The sequence below is a fragment of the Xyrauchen texanus genome, chromosome 15 (genome assembly GCF_025860055.1).
Source record: "Xyrauchen texanus isolate HMW12.3.18 chromosome 15, RBS_HiC_50CHRs, whole genome shotgun sequence".
In the NCBI taxonomy this organism is placed as follows: Eukaryota; Metazoa; Chordata; class Actinopteri; order Cypriniformes; family Catostomidae; genus Xyrauchen; species Xyrauchen texanus.
Genome location: NC_068290.1, coordinates 26,930,843 through 26,958,177, shown reverse-complemented (window position 1 = coordinate 26,958,177; position 27,335 = coordinate 26,930,843). Strand labels below are relative to the sequence as shown.

General features: G+C 37.3%; 2 protein-coding genes across 3 annotated transcripts; both read left to right on the top strand.

The window, feature by feature from the left end:
* Positions 1–143: 143 nt before the first annotated feature.
* LOC127656004 (hepatic leukemia factor-like) lies at positions 144–12,488 on the top strand. 2 transcript variants are annotated; one of them, XM_052144120.1, is made up of 5 exons: positions 144–1,211; positions 1,508–1,732; positions 4,667–5,122; positions 7,805–8,058; positions 10,256–12,488. In XM_052144120.1, exons 1-5 carry the CDS (start codon positions 1,163–1,165, stop codon positions 10,469–10,471), a joined length of 1,200 nt encoding a protein of 399 aa, XP_052000080.1. In that variant the 5' UTR covers positions 144–1,162; the 3' UTR covers positions 10,472–12,488. The 2 variants fall into 2 exon arrangements, with proteins under 2 accessions (XP_052000080.1, XP_052000081.1); XM_052144121.1 differs by having other exon boundaries at positions 147–1,211; positions 1,485–1,732.
* Positions 12,489–18,867: 6,379 nt separating this feature from the next.
* LOC127656314 (beta-2-glycoprotein 1-like) lies at positions 18,868–27,202 on the top strand. The gene is made up of 8 exons (XM_052144583.1): positions 18,868–18,961; positions 20,680–20,826; positions 20,969–21,160; positions 23,841–23,976; positions 24,077–24,153; positions 25,119–25,298; positions 25,925–26,122; positions 26,240–27,202. The coding sequence occupies exons 1-8, from the start codon at positions 18,895–18,897 to the stop codon at positions 26,320–26,322; spliced, it is 1,080 nt and encodes a 359-aa protein (XP_052000543.1). The 5' UTR covers positions 18,868–18,894; the 3' UTR covers positions 26,323–27,202.
* Positions 27,203–27,335: the final 133 nt, after the last annotated feature.

The window sequence follows — 27,335 nt, the reverse complement described above, 5'->3', positions numbered from 1 at the left end:
TTGTGGGTGTGCGCCACTCTTCCCCTGGATGCACGCAGTTTCTGTGTTCTCACGCGGCTGTAGCATGGGTGGGAGGTGTGGGCGGGAGGTGTGGGCGGATTGCTGTTCTTAACAGTAGCCAGTGGTGGGGTGAGAGGGGAGGAGACTCTCTTCGCTCAGCCAATAGTTGCAAAATGTACTCAAGGCTCAGGCTCGTCTCCGCGTGCGAACACCATGTGCAGAGGAGAACGCGTCTGTGTTTGTGTGTCAACGTGTTGTCTCCTCTAGCCTCATGCTCACGTTTCCCGCGGATTATTAGTGAAGCGGAAAAGTGTGCCCTTTCGCTTTGATCATTTCCCCCCAGATGAATCTCCCCAAAGTAGCTATCTGGCAAACACATAGACACGAAACAGAATCCGCAATTCACGCGGCGTTTGTTAATGATACGTCTTATGCTTTTATTAAACGTTCCACTTACCATCCTTTAAAGTGGCTACACGTTTATGCTGTTTTGGGGTGCTGTCACTGGCGTCATTGAGAAAGCTGGGAGTGAATATAGTGTAATTACCGACCAATTTGTTTTTAATCATTGCTGCTCACCCCAGGGGAGCGTGCCTGTCACTTGGAGGTGTGTCTAATTAATATTAAACAGTAAGGCGCCGCTGTGCCGACCTCTCGCCTCTGCTCTTGGAGGCGTCACGTCACGTGAGTGGCCCGTGTTCGTTCCAGCTGAGCGAAAAGCTCGGACGGTTTTGAGCTCAAAGCGTGCAGTAACACATACAGAGAGAACTGAACAGAAGGGGGAAACGATTGAGCGGCTGAATGGGGGAAAAAAAGGGGGAAAACAACGACAACATTCAACCAGTCGCACTACGCAGCAGAAATTGACTCCGCAACACTTTCCTCGTTTTGTTTTCAGTTGTTATTTTTTAGACGTTTGAGAAATTTCTTGCTCCGTTATTTCTTTAGTATCGTTGGCATTATTGGAATTTTGTATTCTCCCAGATCTTTTCTACTGGTGTTGTTGTATCTGGTTAATTTGTTGCTTTTGTTTCATGGTGAACTTGGATATAACGTCGCCACATCAGTCTGATTATTGAAAGTAAACAGAAGATAAGCTGTCAGCAATTTCTGGCAATACTGGGAATGTACATTTTTGTCCACACGGCGAGTCTACAATCAAATGTATTCAGAAGTGCACTCTTTATTTAAAATCTTATTTTCAAATAAAGGTAATTATACTTTTGAATACATATTTGCTTTAGCGCACGTGAGCCGCACATGTCTTTACTTCTAGCGCTGACAATGTAAACATGGTCTCGTGCTGCATGGCTTTTTATACTTCGCATCTTTTGCGTTTACTTTTATGAAACTTTAATGCTGTTAATTATTGCAATATATTATGTATTGTGATGTGTACTACTGGGCAACAAATTAATGCCTTAATTTTGTTTGATTTTTCCACTTTGAATCTTCTCGCGATTGATTTGACGGCTGTTGATTAGTATTGAATCACTCAATCATCTAGCGGTCAAGGGAGTGCAGTTCGGACGTTGGATGATGGCCAGGCCGATTTCACAGCTCCTACCCCCGGACCTTCCCTCTGCTGGGGCGAGCCCGCAGTTTGGTAACAGTATCCAGGCAGGAGGCTCACTTGGCGGTGGACACGTAAACTCCGCAGCAAACTTAAAGTCGCTCCTGCAGCTCCCCGTGAAGGGTGACCAGCGCATCAAAGATTGTTGTGAAATGAAAGGTGAGCAAATACACCTGCCTCACTGACACTCGTTGTGTCAAAATAGTCAGGACTTCTTTCTCTCAACCTTTGTTTTTTGTGCCCCTTCAGTAGCTTAGTCAAAATATTGTGTTAATAGTGTCCGCACGTGTTAAATGGCAGGGTCATGTGTAATTCCTGAGCATGCAGTACCTCTTAGTCAGACAGGACATCACATGTGACTTAGTTGAAGAGATAAACAGGGCCAGGCCATTCTGCAACTTAGCTCACTACCCCCAGGTACTCTGAGGCCAGCGATTGGCTAAGCCATTTTGTTTACAGGCCCGTGCAATGTCGTATAATGTAACCACACCAACAGGAGGTTTCCACGGTCTTTGAATGCAATATTGTGAATGTTGAAAAAGCTGCTTTATTATTGCTGCCAATGCCGTTGTCATATAGCGACTAGGTAAATGCCCAAATACATATTGATCCTGAAAAGACCGGGATAGGCATACTGTATATAATGAAGTGTCAATACAGTGTTTATGTGCATTCAGAGCTACCTGATATTATTTATCATTACGACAATTTAAAAGAATGTATTACTGTTACTTCTGAATGCTGAGATTCAAAAGACTACATGAAATGATATAGAAATATTTCTCACACTTTTCTGTTTTTAAGATGAATTATCATGCACTGGATGATTTTGCATAGAAAACATGAACGCAGACAGACAAAACAAATGTGGAAAAAAAACATTGCTGTTAAATATTTATGGTTTGTTTTATGTGGTATCACTAGGCTAGATTTTTTACAAGAATTTCCCATTTCAAGCTGTCTTTGCAAGCTCTGGTTTCTATGCCAATGCACTATAAAATGTCTGGTTTAGCCAAAGAGTGTTGTTTAGATTTTAGATCTCACCCTAGAGTTTCTTAGACTAGAGGTCGGGTGATATTGGATTTTGCTCATACCGATAACTAAGGTGGTGGAAAAAGCTGATAAACGATTAATAGGTGGATAGTTTTTAAAATCGGTTTAAAGATTTAAAAAAATGTCTTTGTCTTTCCTCACTGGGGGGGGGCACAGAAATAGATAGAGAGAGCCAAATGAATACAATTCCAAAGGCAATTTATAGTTCAACCAAAATCCCAATAATAACCAGAAAAAATTTAAATATGGTGCACAAGGTGGGACTTTTAACCAGGGACTAAAAACGGTTCAAGGAACGAAAACGAATTAAATTGTAGCAGAACAAAACCGAAACCAGAACAAAGTGATTTTCAATTGTTCTATAAGTGAAAATGAAATTTTTAAATTCTGGTAATCGATTATAACTGGTTAATTGTTTTCCAATATTTTCTTTTGAAACTGAAGGCCAAAGGGTTTATCACAGTAAATTTTTGGAACTACACCACTTTGTTGCCTGAAAATTGTACCATGTGCGTTGATCCTGAAGGAAACTGCTTAATTACACATTTCTTTTCCTAATTGCCCTTTGTGGTTGCCACATTATGTGAATGAAAATCTTTTTAACAACTATGTATAAGTACTACATATACATACATGGCTAACCCAGTTACATGGAAAACATTATTAGAGGTAAAAAAAAAAAAATTCTCAGTTGTTTCCAGGACTTCACTGAATTATTGTTAGATATGATGCATTAATACAGGTTTGATGCTGCCAGGTTTTGACTCAGAGGCAGATCTGTAAATAAAATTATACTTAACTGTTAATAAACTGCTTGTTATAATTTCTATGCCAATTAATCCACCACACTGGAAAATAATTTATTGCTTATTTTGGTGAAGCAAGTGGCTTATTTTGCTTGTTTGTCTTGTGAGATCTGGTAACACTGCAACTTATATTTCACCCAGCCCTTAGTGTCGTCATTTTTAAAAGAACGTTATTAACCATTCCTTTATTTTGTTCTAACCTGTAACCTTTTGGAAAGGAGGCTGTGAAACTTCTGAACCGGAGTGAAAATATGTAGTTTTTAGTCCCTGCTTTTAAATTTAAACAAGCCTGAAACACACTAGGGACACTTATTTTAAAATGACAAAGACTCCATTCAGTGCTCTAGTCTAGAGAAACACTGGGGAATTACAAAAAGCAACTATCAGCACAGATTAATCAGTAAAACTGATATATCAGTCTGCCTTTATCTCGGAACCCACCTAAATGTTTTAAGATGGAAACCAGTAGACTTGGGTTTGAGAGCTGAAGTGCTGCAGTTTTGGCAATTAATTTCCCATTTTTCCTATAGATTACAATTGGTTTTATACCAGCTAAGCAACTTTAGCAGAATATTAGCTCTACCTAAACAATGCCACCACACTATATCTCAGTATAATTAGTTATTGTGCAACATTGTGTTGTATTACTAAGTTATACTAATGTAATATCATTTTATTATAAAATACAAATCTAGCTGTGTTTGTTTCTTTATGGCTTCGTATCAGTCATGATACCATAGTATAATATTGTAATAGCTCTACTATGAGCCTGCAGGATTTTGAAAACATATTCATCTTTTATTGGTTTATTGTAAAGTGTTGATCAAGGAAAATTCATGTTGCATTAAAACAATGGGATCTAGAGTGAGAACTATGATACGTGTTGACATGACAAAGGTAGTTCTCCCAGAGGGATATGAAAGTTGTAGGGAAGTGTTATTCTTTCCCTTACTACAAATTATTGAGTAATCTGAGCACAATCACAAGACAAGGAATACAAAAAATAAAAAATACAGAAATACAGCCTTCTATCTAAAATTGGGTCCAAATCTAGAATTAGATGCTTGAAGTAAATGCAGAGGTATTTGTGCTTGACTTTTGTCTTGCAGTTCAAAAGAATAGTTTTTAGATGATTCAAGGGTGTAAAAGTTCCTCTGAATCATGAGTGATTACAGTATTTTGTTATATTCCTGCAAACTAAATTGTAATATTTTTTTCTCTCTGTATCTTATAGGTAAGGACAGGCTGGATATTGACGAGGACTCTCTTGGTCGCTGTCCTGTGCGCAATGGCTGCAGCAATGGATTAGTTGCTGACAGCAATGGGGCAGGCACAGGCAGTTTCTCTAACAACAACAACAATTCCTTCCTGGGCCCGTTGCTATGGGAACGAACATTGCCATGTGACGGTGGGCTGTTCCAGTTGCAGTACATGGATCTTGAAGAGTTTCTAACGGAGAACGGGATGAGCAGCATGCACAATACCTCCAACTCCACCTCTGCTCAAATACCTTCTCAGAGCCCTCAGTCAGCCATCCCTAACCAGGGCTCCCAGTGCCTCCCCACCTCCCCCCCACACTGCTCCTCTTCCTCCTCACCAACATCAGCCACTGCGTCTTCCTCGCCCTCTCTGCTCAGGCTGGACATGCACACACCACAAAGCGTGCTTGGAACTTCAGATTGCTTGCACAGTGAGTTTTTTGTTTTTGTTCAGAGATTCAAAACGAAAAGAAAAATTTTCTTCAGTGGAACACAAAAGTAGATACTAGGTAGCATGTTGGCCCTAGTCTCCATCAACTTTCATTGCATGGGGGAAAAAAAGAAGCTATTAAAGTAAGTGGTGACTGAGGCTAACATTTCCTTTTGTGTCCCACAGAAAAAAGAAAGTCATTTGGGTTTGAACCAGCAAACCAGAGTGATAAAATAATGACAGAATTTTCATTATTACATTTTCTGATGCACTAACTCTTTATCAAGCTGTATGAGATATTCTAGAGAGAATGTGAAAACCCAGGTAGGTCCAGTGTCACAAAATGAGGCCTATGCATTTCAAGGACATTCAAGATTTCTGTCTTTGTGTGTTATAAAAGAAGTGCCAGACAGTCTCTTAGATGTGTGTATATGTGTAGTTTCAGAGTATTAATGGTTTGGGTGTGAGTGTTATGACTGTTGAATGATTCTGATGGTGTGTATTTGTAGGCTGCAGAGTGTTAAGAGGTTTGGGCGGTTTTGGGGAGTAAATGTACAGGGTGTGCAACTGTTTGTGTTGAGTTGTACTATATAGTCATGTGACTATTGTGTATAGACGCACTTTATTGGGAACACCTGTACACCTACTTATTCATGTGATTTATCTAATCAAGCAAACATGTGGCAGCAGTGCAATGCATAACATCATGCAGATATGGGTCAGGAGCTTCAGTTAATGTTCACATCAACCATCAGAATGGGGAAAAAATGTATACAAAAAAAATCTCAGTGATTTCGACTGTGGCAGGAGTGTTGGTGCCAGATGGGCTGGTTTGAGTATTTCTGTAACTGCTGATCTCCTAGGATTTTCATGCACGAGAGACCCTAGAGTTTACTCAGAATGGTGCCAAAAACAAAAAACATCCAGTGACCGGCAGTTCTCCGGACAGAAATCCCTTGTTGATGAGAGGGGTCAAATGAGAGTGGCCAGACAGTTTCAAGCTAAAAAGCTATGGTAACTCTGGATAGCCACTCTGTACAACACATCGAACACCAAAGGTGGATGGGCTACAACAGTAGTAGACCAAATCGGGCTCTTTATTAGGACTATACTGTTCCTAATAAAGTGCTCAGTGAGTGCATTTCATATGAAGAACTATTGGATTGTGAATTTATGTGTGTTTTTATGAGCCGTGGGTTGTATAAAAGGGGAATAGGGAGGGGGTTTGCTTGCATGTTTTTCGGTTGTCTCGGGTGTATCAGGTCTTTGTGTATCTTTGTTGTTTGTGAAGAATGGGTCTGGTTAGCAATGTACAGTGTGCACATTGCAGTCTTTGCACGGTTGAATTACACCAAGGAAAAAAGAGATAGACATAGATAAATAGGGAGGACATAGAGTGAAAAGAGAGGAAAAGATTTTGACATATAGTCGAGAAAAACAGATTGAAAGGCAGGTAAAGTAAACAGTGAGAGAATAAAATATGGAGACGCAGGTGGGCCAAAAGTAAAGAATGAAAGGGAAATAAAGCGTGTGCGCGATTGTACTTGCATGTTTTTAAATCTCCTCATCTTCTCACACGCTTGGTCCATGTGCACGCACTCAATCACGTGCCGAGGCAAGCAGAGTGAGAGCTAGTACAGGGGTGGAGCATAGGAGAGGAGGTATGTGTGGGAGTGTGTGTGCGAATAACAGTGAGGGAGAGATTGAAAGATTGAGATGGAATGCCTCTGAGTTGATACTGTACTTCCAATTAGATGTTTGTTTACATTTCTGGATTGATTTAGAAGAGAGAGAGAGAGAGAGAGAGAGAGATTAAAAGTGCAATTGGTAAATAGATTGAGTGCATTCAGTGCAATTTTAAATCAACAGTCATTACACTGAATATTTGCACAGATTTGAACATCCAGCTGTTTATAAAAAAAAAAAAGAGGGCCTGTGTGCACTGCATGTAAAGAGTGGATCGGGTAAAGAGCCAAATAGGGTCAACATTACACTTAAGGGCACTTTAATTGGATTAGGTGGAAGTAAATTGTGGATGCACAGATTTCAAAACAACATTGGTTTTATTGTGCCGTCACAACAGGATTCACTTTAATAGTGGGTAGTGTGTGTGGTTTTTATCGTGTGTGTGTGTGTGTGTGTGTGTGTGTGTGTGTGTGCGTGTGTGTGTGTGTGTGTGTTTGGAGAACCAAGGTGTCTTTTTTTTTTTTGTATGTATGGGTAGGCACTAGAAACAAAAAGTGTTTTTCCATAATTGTATTTGTGTGTGTGTGTGTGTGTGTGTGTGTGTGTGTGTGTGTGTGTGTACGCACACATATATACAGTAATAGTTTGGGGACCGATTTGTCCCCAGAAGTGAGCTAATCTTACAAAACCTTCCTTTGGAGATATTTTGGGATGTCCTCATGTGCAAGACGACCCATAATGTGTTTCTAAATCTGGTTGGATTACCTTGAATTATCATTAGCAGAGACTCACTATAACATTTACAAGTGAAATTATGCATCTTGCAAATTTGAATACTCTGTAAACTAAGGGTAGAAATATTGGATGATGGAAATAAAAAGACAAGTGTAGATGGACTGAGTTGTGGTCTGCTGCCTGTTACTGCCCCCTAGTGATTCTTTTGGGTAATGCTTTGAAAAAAAACGTACTTTTTTCTACTTTGTATTTAAATATTCAGGCACACCGCCAGGCAGCTTGGAGCCAACGCCCTCACCTTCCTCCACTACCTGTCCACCACTCCCTACTCCACCCATCACCAATTGCAGTGACATGCGTGCACCCTTTGACCCTGATCCTGCAGACGTTGCACTGTCGAGTGTGCCGGGACAGGAGGCGTTTGACCCCCGTAGGCATCGTTTTAGTGAGGACGAGCTAAAACCTCAGCCTATGATTAAAAAGGCTCGTAAGATGCTTGTCCCTGAAGACTTGAAGGTGAGAAGCTCAACGTCACATACCATATTCATTCAGTATCATGTTATGGTCATAATTCATATAATTTACTAGATAAGCTCTTTAATACTAGATACATGTTTTTATTTCACTACATTATACCAGTGACACTTAATGAAGTTCTTATTGAAATAAATATAATCTTGCTAATTGCAATGCTATATCTATAAATAATTTCCAGATCCCTTAATGCATTATATGAACATGTGAACTAACATACCTAATAGCCACAGTTAATACTATTGTTCAGCTAACTATCCAGGCATCAGCAGTCATGTATAAATATGTAGTTCTTTCTCTCAAATAATTTAATAAAGAATAAGAATATTATCTTATTTTGGCCAATTGAACTTAAGGAATATTCCGGGTTCAATACAAGTTAAGCTAAATTGACAGCATTTGTTGCATAATGTTGATTACGACAAAAATACATTTCGACTTGTACATCCTTTAATTAAATCTAAAGCTAAAATCTGGGTTACAGTGATGGACACACAATGGAAGTGAATGGGACCAATCCGTAGCTCTTAAAATACTCATTGTTTCACATGTATAGCCACAAGACATAAACAATTTGCATGCTAACATAATTTTAGTGTGAAAAAGTTGAATCTAATTACAACTTTGTTGCCATGATGTAACACCGTAAACCGTATATGTAAGTGCTTTTATACAATTATAAGCTTCACATTTCTGCCTTTTTAACTCTCCAAAAATTAGCCCCATTCACTTCCTTTGTAAGTGAAAAGGAGGGTCAAGGGAGTCAACTTTTATTTGTGGTGATCAACATTATGCCTCAAATGCTGTCGATTGAGCTTAACTTGAATTTAACCTCCAATATTACTTAAAATATAATCATTCTCTCAGATATTGGCTGGAAAATTCACCCTCATTATGGTCACATTTCAAATGTTTTTCATGCTTTTATAATAGACCTATGCAAATACACTATTGCAGATAATAAGCATGTTTGCATCAGCAAAATAAAATGATGGCCGTCTAGCCATGTCATTGTCACACACTGATATCAAGGAGATTTCAGAATGAAAGCAAGGAAAAATCTCAGTGTCTTGTTCATCATTTTCTAAAGACCAGTTATCAAACGCATGGCATTGTTGGTTTATTACAAGCATAAAAGCATTACTGACCATTTTTTACAAGGCATGTAAAATTGGTTTTGACATTGAAAGATTTAATTGGGGAAAAGTTGGTAGCTTGGCTTGTATGATCTAAATAAATATTGATGCAAATGTCTTGGGAACAGTTTCAAATTCTCAGACATATAATAACAGAGTTATTGTTATAAAGGGCTCAGCAGTGAAAAGGGGGAATTTCATTTTGATCACAGTGTGGAGATGTGACCTCTCCTCTGGGAGCAAATGAATAATTTGAATACTTGGACAAAAAACAACATTCTTCTGTTTTATTTATTTATTTATTTATTTTAAATAAAAGTTGAATAAAGGAAGCATCTAAAACCTAAATGGGTAACTTTTAGAAGAAACACTTAATAAATATAACATTTATTTTGTAAAGTTGAACACAAAAAACAAGGTTTGTAAAGGGTTTTCTTGTGAGATCTAATTTACTGTTCCCCACTACTAGTGACAGTGTGATGTGAACCACTGCCCTGTGTCTGTCACCTTAAGGGCAGCCACACAATTACAGTAGCACTCTGTGAGTAGTGTTAAACAAACCTCAAGCTTTTTTGCTATTTCAAAGGCATTTCTAACTGGAATGTCACTCATAGTTGCTAGGAAGATAGCATATATACAAGTGATTACACATCCACTCATACTCAAGCACACAAATACCAGTCATATAGTAATCAGGCAAAAACTCCAGACCTATGGTTGTGGCCTTGTTAGAGAACCAACACAAATTTTAATATGTATTTTAATGATCAATATTGTTAATGTGCAAATTTGTATATGTTATGATTCAGGGCATATCCTACTTCCTCTCCTCATTTCTCAATTTTGTTTCCATCTCCTTCTCCCCTTTCACATGCACTCTTCTCTTGCTTTAGTGATGTCTTTTTTTTCCCTTATTTATTGCATCAAATCACTCCAAGACTTACCACTAAGTGGAAATGTTCCTGCGACAGTAGAAAAAAAAAAAACGAACAAAAAGATTCTGCATAATAACCTCTCCGTTTCTCTTTCTGTGATTTTTCTAGGATGAGAAGTACTGGAATCGACGTTGTAAGAACAATGAAGCCGCAAAGCGGTCTCGTGATGCTCGACGTCTAAAGGAGAACCAGATCTCAGTGCGCGCCGCCTTCCTTGAGCGTGAGAACGCTGCACTGAGACAGGAAGTTGCCGACATGCGCAAAGAGCTTGGCCGGTGCCGTAACATCCTGAACAAATACGAGGGTCACCACTTGGATCAGTAAGAAGGAAGGGAGGAGGTGATGAAGATGATGGATTAAGAAAACAATGAATGTTTCCATGCTAAAAAACTGAGAAAACAGACAAGTGCATCAAATATATGGAATAATGTATGAAGATGACACGAGCTGAGGAGTGAGAAAACTGGAGTGAGAGAGCTCCTCTCTTTAATTTTTTCAGTAAGGTACAATGGCAAGATTTTAATTATGGAGATAATTATATATTTTTATATGATAGAAATGTGCTTAATGGGGAAAGGAAAATGTTGAAATTAGTTTTTGTATATTTTCTATATCTCTGGGAGGACTGTTAAGTAGACAGTGATTGAGTGAACTGGTAGAGGTATCACTGTAATATAAAATCGTTTTAATGTGCTATTTTTGAAGCAATCGACACTTAGTTGTTAAACAATTTGGTCTTGTGAAGGAAAGCAAAAATTTATAAGACCAGACATTCACAGAACTTTTAAAAGTAGAGAATTAACATTTAGAAAAAATGACTTTCTAGAGAGCTTAATCTGTAAAATAATGAGAGAAAATGTTAAATTTGTATAGAAATATTGTTAAAATAGATTTATTCAAGCACTTACATTGTGATAAACCCATGCATAATGATTTGGCAGAGTTGACAAAGTACAATCATGGACAAGCAGAAATGGAGAATGACCGGTGCATCTCAACTCAAAACATTTCTCATCAGTCTGCTGCTGATACTTCTTTGTCATTCTCAAAGGAAAACTGAACATGCATTGAGAAAATGAGAGACTTCTGAAAGACATGCATTAATTATCACACATTTAACTAAATTTTTCTTTTGGGTTTATTTTCTTTAATGGTGAACTCAATAAGATTCTTTCTCCTTTAACTTGGTATCTCCTGTCTACAATGTACTCATCTGTATTTATAGAAGTCTGACTTACAAACAAATAGCAGCAAGCATTTTAGTGGCTGCATACGTGAACGTGCAGAGGCTGTTCTTGCTGTGCAAAAACACAACTTTGACCTCTATGGATTGAAAATATGGGACATGGCTCTCATCTGATTGTATGGAATGATTCCTTGTATCCAATGCACAAAGTTGCATTTTGAAACAGGTCTATATGTAGATGTTTTGGTATGTCGCTGGTTTTGCACCTGTATATGCAAACACAATTAAGCCAATGAACAGTCACACTTGTTTTTGGGACAATGTTGAATTTTTTCAAATTGATGACCAGTATCAGTCAATGTTTGACATTTTGTGACAAATTCAATTGTTGTGTTTTGTAGCTCCTTTTTATTTCTCAAGTCTTGTCTGTTTCTTTCCTTAATAACCATTAAAGTAATTTCACTTTTTATGAATTATTATTGTTCTGATCATTATTGCTATTGCTGTTAATACTACAATTGAATTATTTTTGTTGTTTTATTTTCCTTGATATGGTCTACTTTATTATGCTCCTCCACACAGGGTATCCAAGTCTCTTTTCAAATGTGGAGATTTTGTCACTTCCTGTTGGTTCTAGCATTCATCGTCAACACTAGCTGTAGAAGAAGTGTCACCAAGACAGCCAGGTCAATTTGTGTATCTGAGAAACACTTGAAAAAACTGTTGCGCTTGGCGATGATAAACTCTACTTTCCCCTGTATAAATGGAATTTTTCTCTTTATTTCTGTACACAAAGCATAGAGACCCATCATACCTTTTGCTCTGTCTTGTTTTTCTCCTTTTTGTGCATGTAGGTGTTTGATCAAACTACCGCCTTTTTGCTCAGTAATTTGCTGCCTGTTTTCTCATCAGTGACAATATTTCACAGATGGACTTTGGGTAATGTTGTCCTTTTCTGCACTTTCACATGTGGATGATTATAAACAGCTTGTGTTGTGAGTCCTGTTTTTGATGTACAAATGCCCTAATGCATCAGTGTTAACCACACTGCACCTAGCCAAAGTAATGCAGGGGAATGTAGTCTTTTCTCCAAGACCACAAATAAACAATTGTTCTTACTCACTAAACACTAAGGATGATTAATTTGTTCGTCATGCATGTGCCTATTCCATTGTGTAGTATTTATCATTCTCTTACGTAATACGTTATTTAATAAATAAAGTGTTTGAGGGTGCCAACCAGGAAGATGCATGGTCCCATTCAATATTATTTAGCATGCTGAAAGCACCACAAAGAGCTGTCCATCTAATGTTGCTTGAAGAAAACCTCTTACGCCATCAAGCTCTCACAGAAGAGGCTGTGTGCCTGTCAACATTTCAAAGTAATATATCTAAGTATAAGATACAAGTCAAGAGGTGCTAAACATTTGCATACATTATCAAATTAAAGTACTTATGTAGATATAAAATGTGTAATGATATAGTTTTTAATGTTTGAGATTAGAACAATTATATTGCATATGGTCTAAGTTATAGTCAACACAGTCATCAATAAATGATATGATCACATTGCTAGGAAATTATCAAATGGATGCAGACTTCTAACGGATGGTGTCCATGCTCTATTAACTTATTTAAAATTAGCTAATGTAGCACAATTCTTGAGCATTTGGTCTCAACTTAATTTCATTGTGTACAATTCATCTTTTTATGTTTACTTAATCCAATTGTGCTAGGGACTATTGCTGAAACCGGTCAGGAGATTTCCAGTTCTCAGCATTCTTTGCATGGGACTGGATTGGGTGGATTGGGAAAATTAAGTGGTTTTAATGTATTTCTATGCAAAATGAAACAAGTAGGAGACTTGTTAGTGTTTAATGTTCTGTTATGTTAGGATTTAACGTTAACATTTTGAATTTGTTAAGAGGAAAAGTGTTTTAGAAAGTAACTTAAAAGTAATTTAATTAGTGATCGGATTACGTTTTTCAACGAAGTAATTAGTAAAGTAAATTGATTACAATTTTAGAGAAATAATTAGTAATTTGTAGTGGATTACTATTTTTTAACAGTGTTGGGGAGTAGCTAACTACATGAATTAACACTACTAACTTAACTAAATTTTTCAGTAGCTTGACAGAAGCTCAACTGGTTTTAAACAGTGTAGCTTTTCCAGTAGCTACCTTTTTAACGACTTTTTCCAGTAAGTAGCAATGTAGCGCGACCAAACGCTACATTATGTTGGTCATATTATAACTAATAGCCATCTATATTGTGAAAAAGCCAAACTTCTACCAGCAAAACATCTGATGAACTTGATGTGCATTCTGGCAGCTGCTCAGAATCAAGCAGTGTCTTTCTTCTTTTGTAACGACAGATCACAAACTAAAATTGCACATTACCACATCTCTGTCAGCTTATTTTGGCTCACTTGGATAAGAAGAGGCTATTTGACACTTTGTTATTAATAGACAACACAACAACATATTTACCTTCATTTATTTAAAAAAAATAATAATAAATTCAGTTAGTTATTGCCTTTTGAGGAATTTATTTTCTGTTCTAAATATTTTTATTTCATTTCTAATTGTGCATTATTGGGAGCAGTGACAGAAATTAATTTAATGAACTATGATATTTATGTTAAATACATAAAATTACTGGTAAAAGAAATGTGGCATGGCAAAATATGGCATATTATTTATTACATGTATTCTATTTCTATTTTTCTTTTTTATAGGGTGACCATATGTCCTCTTTTTGTGGGACTGAAATAAAAGTCCGGCCAGGAATTCAACATTTAAATTACCGGATTCATCTTCATATTAATGTGCTCTCTACAATTATGACTATTATAAATTCTGTGTTTTTGAAATGCATACCAGTTTTCATATGTCCTTATGTGATTATTCTGGTATGGAGCCGCAGACGCGCACTCTTTCAAAATATTTTTTTTCAAACGTTCTCTCTCTCCCGCAGCCCACCTCACTCTCTGCACGCTATATGTATGCACAGGAGAGAGATCATCAGACATGCTCTGCCTCTTTCAGTAGTGGCCCAGGTATACTTCGTCACACCTGGTCGACCGCATTGCCTTTGTGAGTATACTTTACTGAACGTGAATGAATTACTATTTACTAATTAATACTTGAAAAAAGTAAAGTAAGGGATTACTCTTCATTTTTTAGTAATTTAATTAGTTACTTCTGATGTAATTGCATAAAATACTGTAAAGACCATAGAACAATTCAATAAAAAACAATAGTGAATTTAAAAATGGAATTTAAAGTCTAATGTTAAAATATATGTTTTCAAATGTAATTCTGCCCTTTAAATTCTTTGGCCAGTTCAAGAATAATTTATTTGATTTTTACTTATTTATTTGAAAGAATTAAAAAAACAATACAAGGATAGATATGAAACTGTTGATCTGGTCGAGGTTGATATGGGTTTTAGAAAGTAATTAGTAATACGTAATGAAATTACTTTTCAGACAGAGTAATTAGTACAGTAATCTAATTACACTGTAGAAGATGTAATTAGTAGTTAGTAATGAATTACTTTTTTAGAGTAACTTACCAACACTGTTTGTGACACTCTTGTAATACAGTCAATGGCCAGTGCATACGCGTCAAGCCGCGAGGCTGTGCTGATGACGCAAATTGTATCACACATACTGTATACATGCGCACTCGAAGTATACTTTGGCCTTTAAGAAACATCAATAACCTAAGTAAACTTTTAAAAGTACGTTTTAAAATTCTGCAAATTATTAAATATAGCACCAGACTCACGCTTTCTACACAAAGCAATTTTAAGAGAAAATGTTGACTATTTCGAGACAACATCAAATATCCTACCAAATATCAGGGATATTTAAATTAATATGATCATGATGGAAATTTTACAATTCAGTCCATCAGATATTTGTAGCGCAACCTCTGAATGTGACCTGCAAAGCTGGCACTTGCGTGTCATTGGCAAAAAAAATCTAAAAATACAATGGATATGTTTTGAGTTTGCCATAAAAATGTGCACAGCAGGAGGACTAAAAAGTATTAAAAAAATACAAATAATAATAAAAATACAATAAATAAATATATATATATATAATGTTTTTTATTAATGGCGTCTGCCATTTCTGTTTTTATTTTATTTTGTGGTATTTTATTTTATGGTCTTTATTAAATTGATTAATGTTTCTATTCATTTAATGTATTCATTTCAATATATTTAATGATTTTAATTAATATATATATATATTAATATGGGTAATAATATATATTATATAATATATATATATAATATAGTTTTCATGGTATACCACGGTATGAGAATTGACGGTTGTCATACCATGTACATTTGCTTATCTGTGTTATTGTGTAAAAAATGCTACCAGACGGAGAATCTCACCTTTCCTCTTTGTCAGGCTCGTAAACTTGCGCCACATAGACACACATGCAGTGGAGAAAATGTCAGAGAGAAGCGAGGCGAGGGGGTCTGACTTAAGTGAGTGTATTTGTGAGTTAAAGCCGTGTTTCTCAACTGGTGGGTCGCAGGTCCATTCGGACTGGGTCACGGATAGCAGGGAATGAAAAATGACTGGTTCTCCCATTAAAGATATTTCGGCAGCCGCCAAGTGATAGCCTATTTAGGACTGCCGAGTCAGATTTAATGTTAATCTCGCAATCAGCCAAAGGCTTCTCATTTGCATTTCGCACTAGTGTAATGGAACCAGTGCGTGATAGTGATCTACTCTTCTCTCTGGCACGACCTGCAACAACCGGACTTCCCTCGATATTGCGGAGTGCAGACCTCAAAACTGATGTGACCAATTTCAATTCTAGTGAGACTTTTCTAGTTGAAAGTGTTACGGAGGAAGTCAAGACGATATATTTTGAAAAAATTTTGTAGTTTCATATAGAATCTATTAGACCTCGTTTTATATCAACAGTGGCAAGTGTAGTTAAAGTTTCAAGATGTGTTTCAGCTAGTATTTATTTTTTCATAAAAATTATAATTTGTTATTTTTATTACTTTTATTTAAGACTAACTACATTGGCCTCATACTGGGGTACCTCAGGGATCAGTGCATTCTCTTCTCTATATACACAACATCACTGGGACCCATCATTCAGGCACATGGTTTCTCTTACCACTGCTATTCTGATGACACGCAACTCTACTTGTCTTTCCAGCCCAATGACACCACAGTGACCGCTCGAATCACTGCCTGCCTGGCAGACATCTCGGCCTGAAGGGACACCACCTGCAACTCAACCCAGCCAAGACCGAAATGTTGAACACAACATCACCGTGCAGCTGGGTATAACTACAGTATCACCTTCCAAATCGGTCAGAAATCTAGGGGTAACCATCGATAACAAGCTAAATTTCACAGACCACATCTCAAAGACAGCAAGATCATGTAGATTTACACTCTACAATATCAGGAAGATAAGACCCTTCCTCTCTGTACATGCCACACAACGGCTTGTTCAGTCACTTGTCATAACTAGACTGGACTACTGTAACGCTCTCATTGCAGGACTTCCTGCATGTGCTATTTGACCTCTGCAAATGATCCAGAATGCAGCAGCACGTCTGGTCTTTAATGAACCAAAGAGAGCGCATGTTACACCACTCCTTGTCTCACTTCACTGGCTGCTGGTTGATGCACGTATCAAATTCAAGGCTGTGATGCTGGCATACAAAACATTCACTGGGTCTGCTCCAGCATACTGTACCTAAAATAATTTCTGCAGAGCTACACGCCCACCAGAAGCCTGATGTCAGCTAAGGAACGTCGCCTTGTTGTACCAACACAAAGAGGAATGAAAACACTTTCCCGGACTTTCGGTTTCATCATATCACGTTGATGGAATGACCTTCCCAACTCCATCCGTGAAGCTGACTCACTCTCTATCTTCAAAAAATGACTTAAAACACAAATTTTCCATGAGCACTTAACCAGTCACAAACATTTTTTTCTTGTTGCACTTTAATCTGTTTTGAATGCTATTCTGATGCTAGTGAAACTTTGTAATCTGGCACTTGTCATACCACTGTCTCATTAAGATGATTTTCTTATGTTTTCCTCTTTTGTAAGTTGCTATGAATAAAATCATCTGCCAAATGAATAAATGTAAATGTAAATTTGTAGTTATTTATTTTATGAATGCAAAGTTTGCCTTTATTTGTTTATATTATTTCCATTGAAAAGAATGCATTTGACATTTTGTGGAAAATAAAAAATTTGTTTGTATTGTCATATATGTGCATGGATGAATGATTAATGTGCTTTATGGGGGTAGGAGGGGTGGTTATCACCTTCTGCCTGGGGCCCCCAGAGTCTCTAGAAAGGCCCCTGTTTAGTATTGTAGAGTTCACTCTTCCTGACCAGTCACCAACCTTTTATAAACAACAAACAAGATGGTGTGGATGTACACTATATGGCCAAAAGTATGTCGACACCAAACACAGTGGTTGTTAAGCATTTAATTTCAAAACCATTGGAATTAATGGGGAGTTGATCCTCCCTAACAGCTTCCACTCTTCTGGAAAGGCTCTCCACAATATGTTGGAACCTGGCTCCTGAGATTTGCTCATATTCAGACACAAAAGCATTAGTGAGGACAGGCACTAATGTTGGGAGATTGGGCTTGGCTCTCTGTCGGTGTTCCAATTCATCCCAAAGGTGTTGAATGCTTTGTGCAAAGGGGCATTGTCATGCTGGAACAGAAAAATACCCTATTTAAACTGTTGGCACAAAGTTAGAAGCACACAATTCTCTAGAATGTCACTGTATGCCTTTGCGTGAAGATTCGTCTTCACTGTAATCAAAGAACAAAGCTAAACCTGTTAATTATAACAGGGTGTCCACATACGTTTAGCTATGTAGTGTATGTGCTCACCCTTGAAAGAAAGTGAGATAAAGAAATGTGCTTCACAGAGTGTGAGATTCATCAAAAGGGTGAGAGACAGAAATTAATTGGTGGACCTACCTGAATTTGTTGAATCTTTGTTGGTTTAGCTGGTTGCTCTGTGAGGTAGTGCTGTCATGTTTATCTGTTAAAGTGTTTTGTTTACTCTTGCACAAGGAAGCAGGGTCTTTTATTTCTTAGGATGCTGAGATGCTTATCAGAGTTTAATTACGGGCTGGTGAGAGGACCTGTGCACTTCTTAGACAAGATAGTTTTGAGATGAGTGTATATTGTCCAGGTCTTTTCTGACACTTTGCTACAATAATTGACTTGGCACTGTGCATGTGTATGTGGAGAAGAGTGTATCCTTGTGCTAGTGGCCTACCATTGATATTGGGGTGAGTGTTTGCACCCATTTGGAATCAATGGAATTGGGTGAAAGGTCTTTTTTTCTGCGGAATTCTACCCAGCGTTCAAAACACTCAATACGATCCAGATGTGTGTGTGTTCTCACATGTACCATGGCTCCACTCCTCCCTCACCATCACAACACCCCCTCCTCCAGATTCTCCCCCATCTTTATATTCCCCTCTCCTGTCTCACTACTTCTTTCATAACCTATGCAGTGAGTGTCAGGGAAAGATGGAGCGATCTCTACTTCTCTCTCTTCTGTGTGTGTGGGCCCTTTGCAGTCTGTCTACAGCATCAGGTGAGTGGTATGCGTCTACGTTTGCATGTTTGCATGTGTCAGAATGAATTAAAGCATTATGGGTAGTGCACCAAGTTAAACTGGATTTTTATTTTTAAATTGATTTCATTATGAATGAATGAATGAATGGACTTTTGCCATCTTTTACTACTGAATACTTTAGCGTTGAATTGATGCCTCGGTATTTCTGTTTACTCTTTTTTTAAGTGTTCTGAAAATATTGTAAATAGATGCAGGCCTCCATCCCATTTCTCAGAAGAATTGGAGTGTGTGTTATTTCAGTATTCATCTATCAATGTGTGTGGAGAGAAACACATTCTACCACCATCCCCTCCTTTAACACAAATTATTCTGACAATCTGTTTCTTAGAGTACTGTTAGCTTTCTATGAAATATGGAACACATCTTCTGTTTCAGATAAAAATCACTTTATAAACAGAAATGGACTGAAATGCAGTGATTGGTAACCCCAAAGTGTTTATTGACAAATGTTTTGTTGTTTTTGTTGTTTTCCTGTATCTGTGTGTTTTAAAGCAATTACTGTTAAACTTTTACAGTAACATTTTACCCCTAATCTGTTTTATTATGAGGTTGTAACATTTAAATGTTACAACCTGTTGTTGGGTGGGCTACATTTATCGCTGTCTGGTTAATATAGATTTATTGTGTTTTACACCTGGTTCAGCTCAGAGAATTGTGTCTTGGGCAGACTGCCAAACATATAACAGCCTGCTATTTAATTCAATAGTTAGAAAGCCAACAGTACATTTTGGTGTGAGTGTTGGTTGTTGCCTGCATGTGTGTGTGTCAGCCAACATGTATGCACTGTAAAAAGTAGTAACCTGAATTGTTACCTAAAGGAGCTATTGTTGCAACCTACCTGATCTGACCCTTAAAGGAATATTCAAGGTTCAATACAAGTTAAACTAAATTTACAGCATTTGTGGCATAATGTTGATTACCAAAAAAGTTAATTTGGACTCGTCCCTCCTTTTATTTAAAAAAAAAAGAAGCTAAATCTATGTTACAGTAAGGCACTTACGTACAATGGAAGTGAACGTGGCCAATATGTAAACATCTCTTTATAGATAATACATGATTTTTAACAGCTGAATTAATGTAAGTGCTGTTATAAAAGTAAAAGCTTCACATTTCTGCCTTTAAACCCTCTAAAACTGGGCCCATTCACTTCCATTGTTAGTGTCTCACTGTAACCCAGATTTGTGCTTTTTTATTTTTTAAATAAAAGGAGGGGCGAGTCGAAATACATTTTTTGTGGTAATCAATATTATGTCACAAATGCTGTTAACTGAGCTTAACTTGTATTGAACTCAGAATATTCCTTTTTGTTGGTGTAACTTAAAAGTATGTTTGATTCTGTCAAAGTAAATAATTTCTGACTTGAATAATACTAGCTCATTTAGAAGTTACCACATAAAGCACATTAAGGTTAACATTTGTATATTTTGATTAACAGTTTTTGATTGTCCAGGAAAACTTGGAATATAAAACAACTTTCTCAGAAACCTGAGCACAGTTCAGCCAAACCTGTCTGACACAGGACAGATCATAGTCTAAAAGACCTGATTTTCATTATTACTCAGTTTTGATAAAATTGAGTTTTTAGGCAACATTGACCTTCATATAGTCTTTTAAGTGTGTAGATGTATTTGTGTATACATTTATAATGTTTCTCTGTATGCTTATCCATCTGGTAGTGGAGGCAATTGAAGAGTGCCCAGAGAGAATACTAGGAAATGAGAGAAGACGAGCATGCCCCAGAAAGTGCCAGCATGACAAAGAATGTGGCAGTAAGCGTCAGTGTCTCTGTGATGGGCAGTGTGGACTCAGCTGTGTGGCCCCAGGTAAATGCTATAAACCACATAAGACATCTGAACACATTCATTATGAAATATGCATGGAAATTAACCAGAAACAATGACTGATGCTATAACAAATAATGCAATGTTCACAGTTTTCATAAATTTGACTCTTCTTTGTGAACAGGCCGCACATGTCCGTGGCCTCTCCCACCAGGCATAAACTTTGATGTATCTCTCCTATCCCCTTCACCCTCTTTCTCCGCTCTGCTTGAGGTCCGTTGTAACCCTGGGTACACCATGCCTAACAGGTTGGATGCAAAAATACGCCGTTGCCAAGGTGACAGGCAATGGAGTGGAGATGAGCCTGTTTGTATAGGTAAGGACTTATCATATTAATCATCTATCCGTTGGTCATTTTATTAGAGCATATTAGTAAATAGGTTGTTATTATTATATATTATTTCCATATTATAAGTTTAAGTTGCAGTTTATTAGCTTTTCATAGAGTGTTTCAGAAGACACGACAATACAAAGTTTATTTAATAGTTATTTTGCAGCACCTTATGTTCAGAAAATCTTCTTATCAAAAGCTAGTATTTTTTATTTTACTGTAAAGAATTATTGAGTTGAAGAATTCAAATATATGGCTTTTGGGGTATTAAAAAGTTCTTGGTTTTGGATAATACTATAGGTTCTTCACATTTGTGTATTTATTCTAGGTATCATCAGTTATCAAAGGAAAAGTGAAGTATCAGAGTATAACATTTAGAAAAGTAATCCTATGGCATCATGCTGCATTTTGAAGGATGATATTGCATGCAAAGCCCTTGCATGTTCTATGCATGTATGTATGTATGTATTATGTAAACTTGTAAAACTGTTATGTGAGATAAAGGCATTGGTCTTGATGGGTCAAGTTGCCCTTGTCTTGTTTGTAATCTAACATGGTACTGGCAGTACTATGCAATTCAGAGGGAATGCCTTCACGGCATTTTTTATATGCATGGTGGTGAGAATGTGTAAGATAAAGACGTATATCTCACTGTCTACAAATTGTATTCTAGGTTGCATGAGTGGCTTAGAGCAAGTGGACCTGGATCACAGCATGCACGCACACATGAGAAGTTTGTTTCTAGGTTGTAGGGTTATTCCAAAGAGAGGAGGCATTAATCGACAGAGCTCCAGGCTACAGCATTCCCTATATCATCCCCACTGTAACATATCATGCACACATTTCCTTGAAGTAACATAAGACGTAGTTCCAAGAATAAGCTTTCAAAAGAGCTGAGGTGTGGGCATTTGGGGTCTAAGCAAATTGTGCTGTTGCAATACTCTCAATATCTGCAGATCAGTGACACTCAAAGAATATTTAACAGGTAGAGACAGGCATGCACAGTAGATTCACACGCAAAGTTCAGCAGTATTCAAAGCCGAATGAATGTGCAATGGAAATTTGGTATGTGTATGTAAGTGTGCATGTTCACTCTGCAATGTCCTCTATCTTCATTTATCAGTCATCCTCACAAAAAGGGTGGAGATTTGCTACATAACTTCATTAGTCAACTGCTCAAGAGGGAATGTGAGAACAGCTTGTTCCAGATGGATTTTTCTGACAAAAGTCTAAATGAAGCAACACGTTCTGTCCATCCATTATCAGTCACACAATGACTTGTGAATTAATTTATCTTTACACAACACATCCACCTGCCTATTGACTAGGGACTGGAAAAGTAGGATACTTAAAGGGTTATTTCACCCAGTATTGAAAATTCTGTCATCATTTACTCACCCTTATGTCATATAATTTTCTTTATTCTGTGGAACACAAAAGGAGATGTTAGGCTTAAAATGTTGGACTTAGTCACCATTCAACTTCATTATATAGAAAAAAGAGGCAATGAAAATGGTCACTGAGGCTGTCGGTCCCTATAATCTCCCTAACATCTCCTTTTGTGTTCCAAAGAAGAAAGAAAGTTATACAGGGTTGGAACAACATGAGGGTGAGTAAATTATGTATTTAATATTCCTTTTTTTCTCTGCATAGTTTGGTGGAGATCTATAGATATTTAAAATGGTATTGAGTCAGGAGCAAAGCCATTTGGCATAATATTTTATAACAATGTCAATGACACAAAAATCGTCCCACTTTACCTGTATTCACCTTATTTGTGCTCACCCCACCCGATTAGTGGGTACATTTTCCATGCTAACATCCAAAAGGGTCATCCATTTAGATTCCTGTCCTGAGCAAGCACCAAGAACAAGGAATGCTGAATAATCTCTTATCATTTCCACTTTTGTTTGTTGTAAAATTTCTCTTATCATTTATTCACCCTTATGCCATCCCAGATGTGTATGACTTTCTTTCTTCTGCTGAACACAAACAAAGATTTTTAGAAGAATATATCAGCTCTGTAAACGTTGACGCTCCAAAAAGCACATAAAGGCAGCATACATGTCTCCAGTGGTTTAATCCATGTCTTCTGAAGTGCTCCAATCAGTTCAAAAAGTAACTCCTTTTTCATTGTAAATCTTGACATGGCAGTCTCCTTGGCGATCATGATTTCAAGCTCGTTTTCACTTTCTAGCGCCATCTAGTTCTCTGCACATGCGTCAAGCACTAGGAAGAGTAATCAAGCTTTAAATCATGATCGCCAGGGGTACTGCAGTGGAAAAATGTACAGTAATAAAAAACTTGACCTGTTTCTCTCCCCCCCAAAAAGTTTGATGAATATATTTTATGTGGCATTTTTGAGCTTCAAAGATTTAGTCACCATTTACTTGTCTTGTACAACAGAGATGAAACATTTTCTAAAAATCTTTGTTTGTGTTCTACAGAAGAAAGAAAGTCATACACATCTAGGATGGCATGGAATTGTAATTTTGGGTAAATTGTTCTGTAAATTTAACGGCACTTAATCTGAATATTGATCGGGGCAGCCCACACCACGTAACTCGCCGTCTGACGTGTAATAGGATGACTGCACAGTAATCACTAAACACACACATTTTATCGCAGACTCAGAAGTCAAGACATGTTTTGATTTTTCCACCAGCCTCCCCTGATGAAGGTCTTGCAGCAGAGATGACAGTGCTGCCTGAGGTGCCCTGTTCTTTGCCAGATGATGAACTGCTCTCTGTGCAGGGCAGCACAGTTGTGGGATCCACCATCCATTACAAATGTGCATCTAGGTGAGAAAGAAAGATTGATGTAAACAGCATATCTTGTGTAATATGCTTTATTATGCATTATGCGTTCATCATGCAATCCCATATCCTCTTTCTCATACAGATCTGTGCTAGTTGGACATAGTGATAATATCTGTCATGAGAACCAGACTTGGCAATATCCTCACCCCATCTGTCGCCGTAAGTGAATGTGAACGTATTAAGTCCTCCACATGGAAAGGACTGATAAGACTGAGAAGATTTTGCTAAAGGAAATAGCAAGTGTCTTTGCATGTATGCCATGTGGATGATTTTGATTTAAATGGATAAAGAGATCTAAAGAGAGTTTGTATGCAATTGCACACTGTGTTACAAATTATGAGAGGGACAGAGGGAGAAGAGCAATAAAGACTGTGAGGATGAGTTGGTGGATAAGGTACTTTGTGTAAATGATTTGAATATGTTTATCACATACTGTAGTAGCAGTGGAGCCGATGGTAGTTTTAACTAATATATTATGGTGAAATACTGCCCTCTGTTGGCTCAACATAATTTATGCCTGCCTTGCCATCTTATGACAGATTACATCAAGCTTGGGTTTTGAGGCAGGGGCGTAACTACAGGGAGGGCAGGGTAGACAGACGCCCTTGGGAGACTGTGAGAGGGGGGCCGCAACAGTTGACCAAAAGGAACCATAAATATGACTACTGGCCTGACGGGTGACAATAAATGACTCAGGCTCCCCAAAGAGTGGGCTTGACAGGTTCTTTGCACTAGGGCTCATAAGAACCAAGTTACGACACAGTTTTGAGGTGAAAACTGTTTTCTGGAGTGCATATGAATAAATGCACTTGACTGAATTAATGTTTCTCACGAACTTAAAAACAATTTGATTCTTAAATGCTTGATATTCATTCAAGAATTAGCTCAAATATAAGATATATTTGGTCACTACATAATTCCCGTACTTCTATTTGTGTTATTTCATGGTTTTGATGACTTTACTAGTATTCCACATGTGGAAAATAGTAATATTAAAGAACGAGTGGATATGTCCAAACTTTTGACAGGTAGTGTATAAAGTATGTATTGCTATACATCAGACCTGATGGCTTATGTGTAACATACAGGCCCGAGTCTTAATGTGTCCACCTGTATGTTCACAGGTGTTTCTTGTCCTCCTCCTAAGGAGGTTGATCGTGGTCACCTGGTAGCTGTCCAGAGAACTGAGTATGAGGTAGGAGACACAATCTACTACCTCTGCAAGAAGAGCTTCTTGCTGGATGGGCCAAATCAAGTAACTTGTCTACCTAATGGCACATGGAGCGCAGAACCTGCTTGCCGGGGTAAGTCAAGCTGGTGCTTCCAGCCAGGTTAAAAGTATGACTTCAGACAATCAAATAAATAACTTAATTAGTGATAGTCCGATATATTGGCCAGGCCGATTAATTGGACGATAATTGGCCATTTTGGTCATCTGCCGATAACCGTGTTTACTTGGCCGATTAATAGAAGTGTTAACATTCCCATTTGTCAGTTCAAAAATCTAACAATAGATTTGTCAAATGATAGTCAACAAAAATATCTGTTTTCAAGATTTTTTTTTCAAGTTTATGCAAATTGAGTAAATATTGCTTAAAGCATTTGTTTTACTTTAGACATTTTGTGTACATCTGATTTGCTGTTATTAAATTGTATTAGGTTTATTGGTATTCATATCGCCCATTGGCCACCTGCTCTCTAGATTTCAGCATCAGCTATTGAAAAAACAAAACAAAACACACTACAATTCATGATTGCTGTGCTGAACAGTTATATTAAAAATTAATATTTTATTGTATATAAGGTTTGGAATTTTTTATTACCAATTGTGAATCTACCTTTTCTCCCTTTTCTTTTGAATGTTTCTTTTTTACTTTCCCTTTTGTCATGACAAATATCACCCATCATTTTCTTTACCATTTATTTTCAGCCCGTTGTCCAATCCCAGCACAACGTAGCAGAGTGATAGTGGGTGGAGTAAAGCGCTGGCCATATGATGTGACTGATGGTGTAGTTGCTCATGGAGAGAATGTGACATTTTTCTGTAAACATCCTGACAAACTGTGCAGCTTCACTTCCACAGAAGTTTGTGTGGATGGACAGCTCACACCACCAAGTTGCTTCCTTGGTATACAAATCTACACACAACCACATATATGCATAAATAACTGCACTTTTCACTAAAAATGTACAAAACAATCCTGCATCATCATTATCTCCATCTGTCCATCCCTCTTTTCTTTAGACCCTACCTGGCTGCAGTTCAAGCTCTTCCCTCATCGGTTGGTCTCTGAGATTGATGCATGTGACCCTACTGACCTTCAGTGAACTCATCCAATGCCACTAAGACAGCAAGAGATTTCAACTCAACCTAAACTCTGATTTCAGAATAGTATATTGGCACACACAGCTCTCTCTTCATTTTGACACATCATGACCTAACAGGGGTCTTGATCAACATAAAGATTATTAACATCTTTTAACATGCCTTATAAACTAAATGTTTTGACTGGATCCAGTAGGATCTCACAGTTATATCTCATTTAACACTTTCTTCTATTTTGCATGTTGTATTGACAAAGTTACCCTAAACAGAGCATGGAGATAGAATGTTTGTGTCATATCTGATGTATGCAAACACCCTTGTACTTGTTAGAGGTATTGGTACATGTTGCCATTAGCTGCTTTCTTTTCTTGCATTTTGTTGTCATACAAAGTAAAAAAAAATGTTTTTTATGTTTATCTTATTATAGTATTTTATTTCTTTGTTACAAATGTGTTTTCCTGTCATGCCAGCTGATGCATACATTTGCCAAACCCTATGGTTGTGGGCAAGCATGGGCAATGATGAACTCTAAAATCACACCTAAAACTGATGCTCTCTTATTGTAGGATTCCAAAAAGCAGTTCACAAATACAACTGTTTTATAATTGCTTCAGAGCTATTCAGATTTTTGACTGGACCGCTTGATTGAATAACATTAAGAATACAGTATAATTGTTCAGAATATTATAGCAGAAAAGACTTGCAGATGAAGCTTTGCTTACTTATTTTTATATAGGGTTTAGTTTGGCATTGAGCAAACTTCAAAATGAATCAACTTTGAATGAAAAAGATTTTCACTATATACATTTATAATGGTATAATACATTTCACACTAAAGACACAGTTCTAACGTGTTTGTTGTCAAGCTATTGATTAAATTATTGCCTGTTACATTTTCATCTGTGTAAATGGTTTAATTAATTATTTCATATTCAGGGAGTTTCCCTGCCTTTGGCTCGAGGTAGCTGGGATGTCAAATTTTCACTGTAAATGTATTGAGGCATAAGTGATGGTT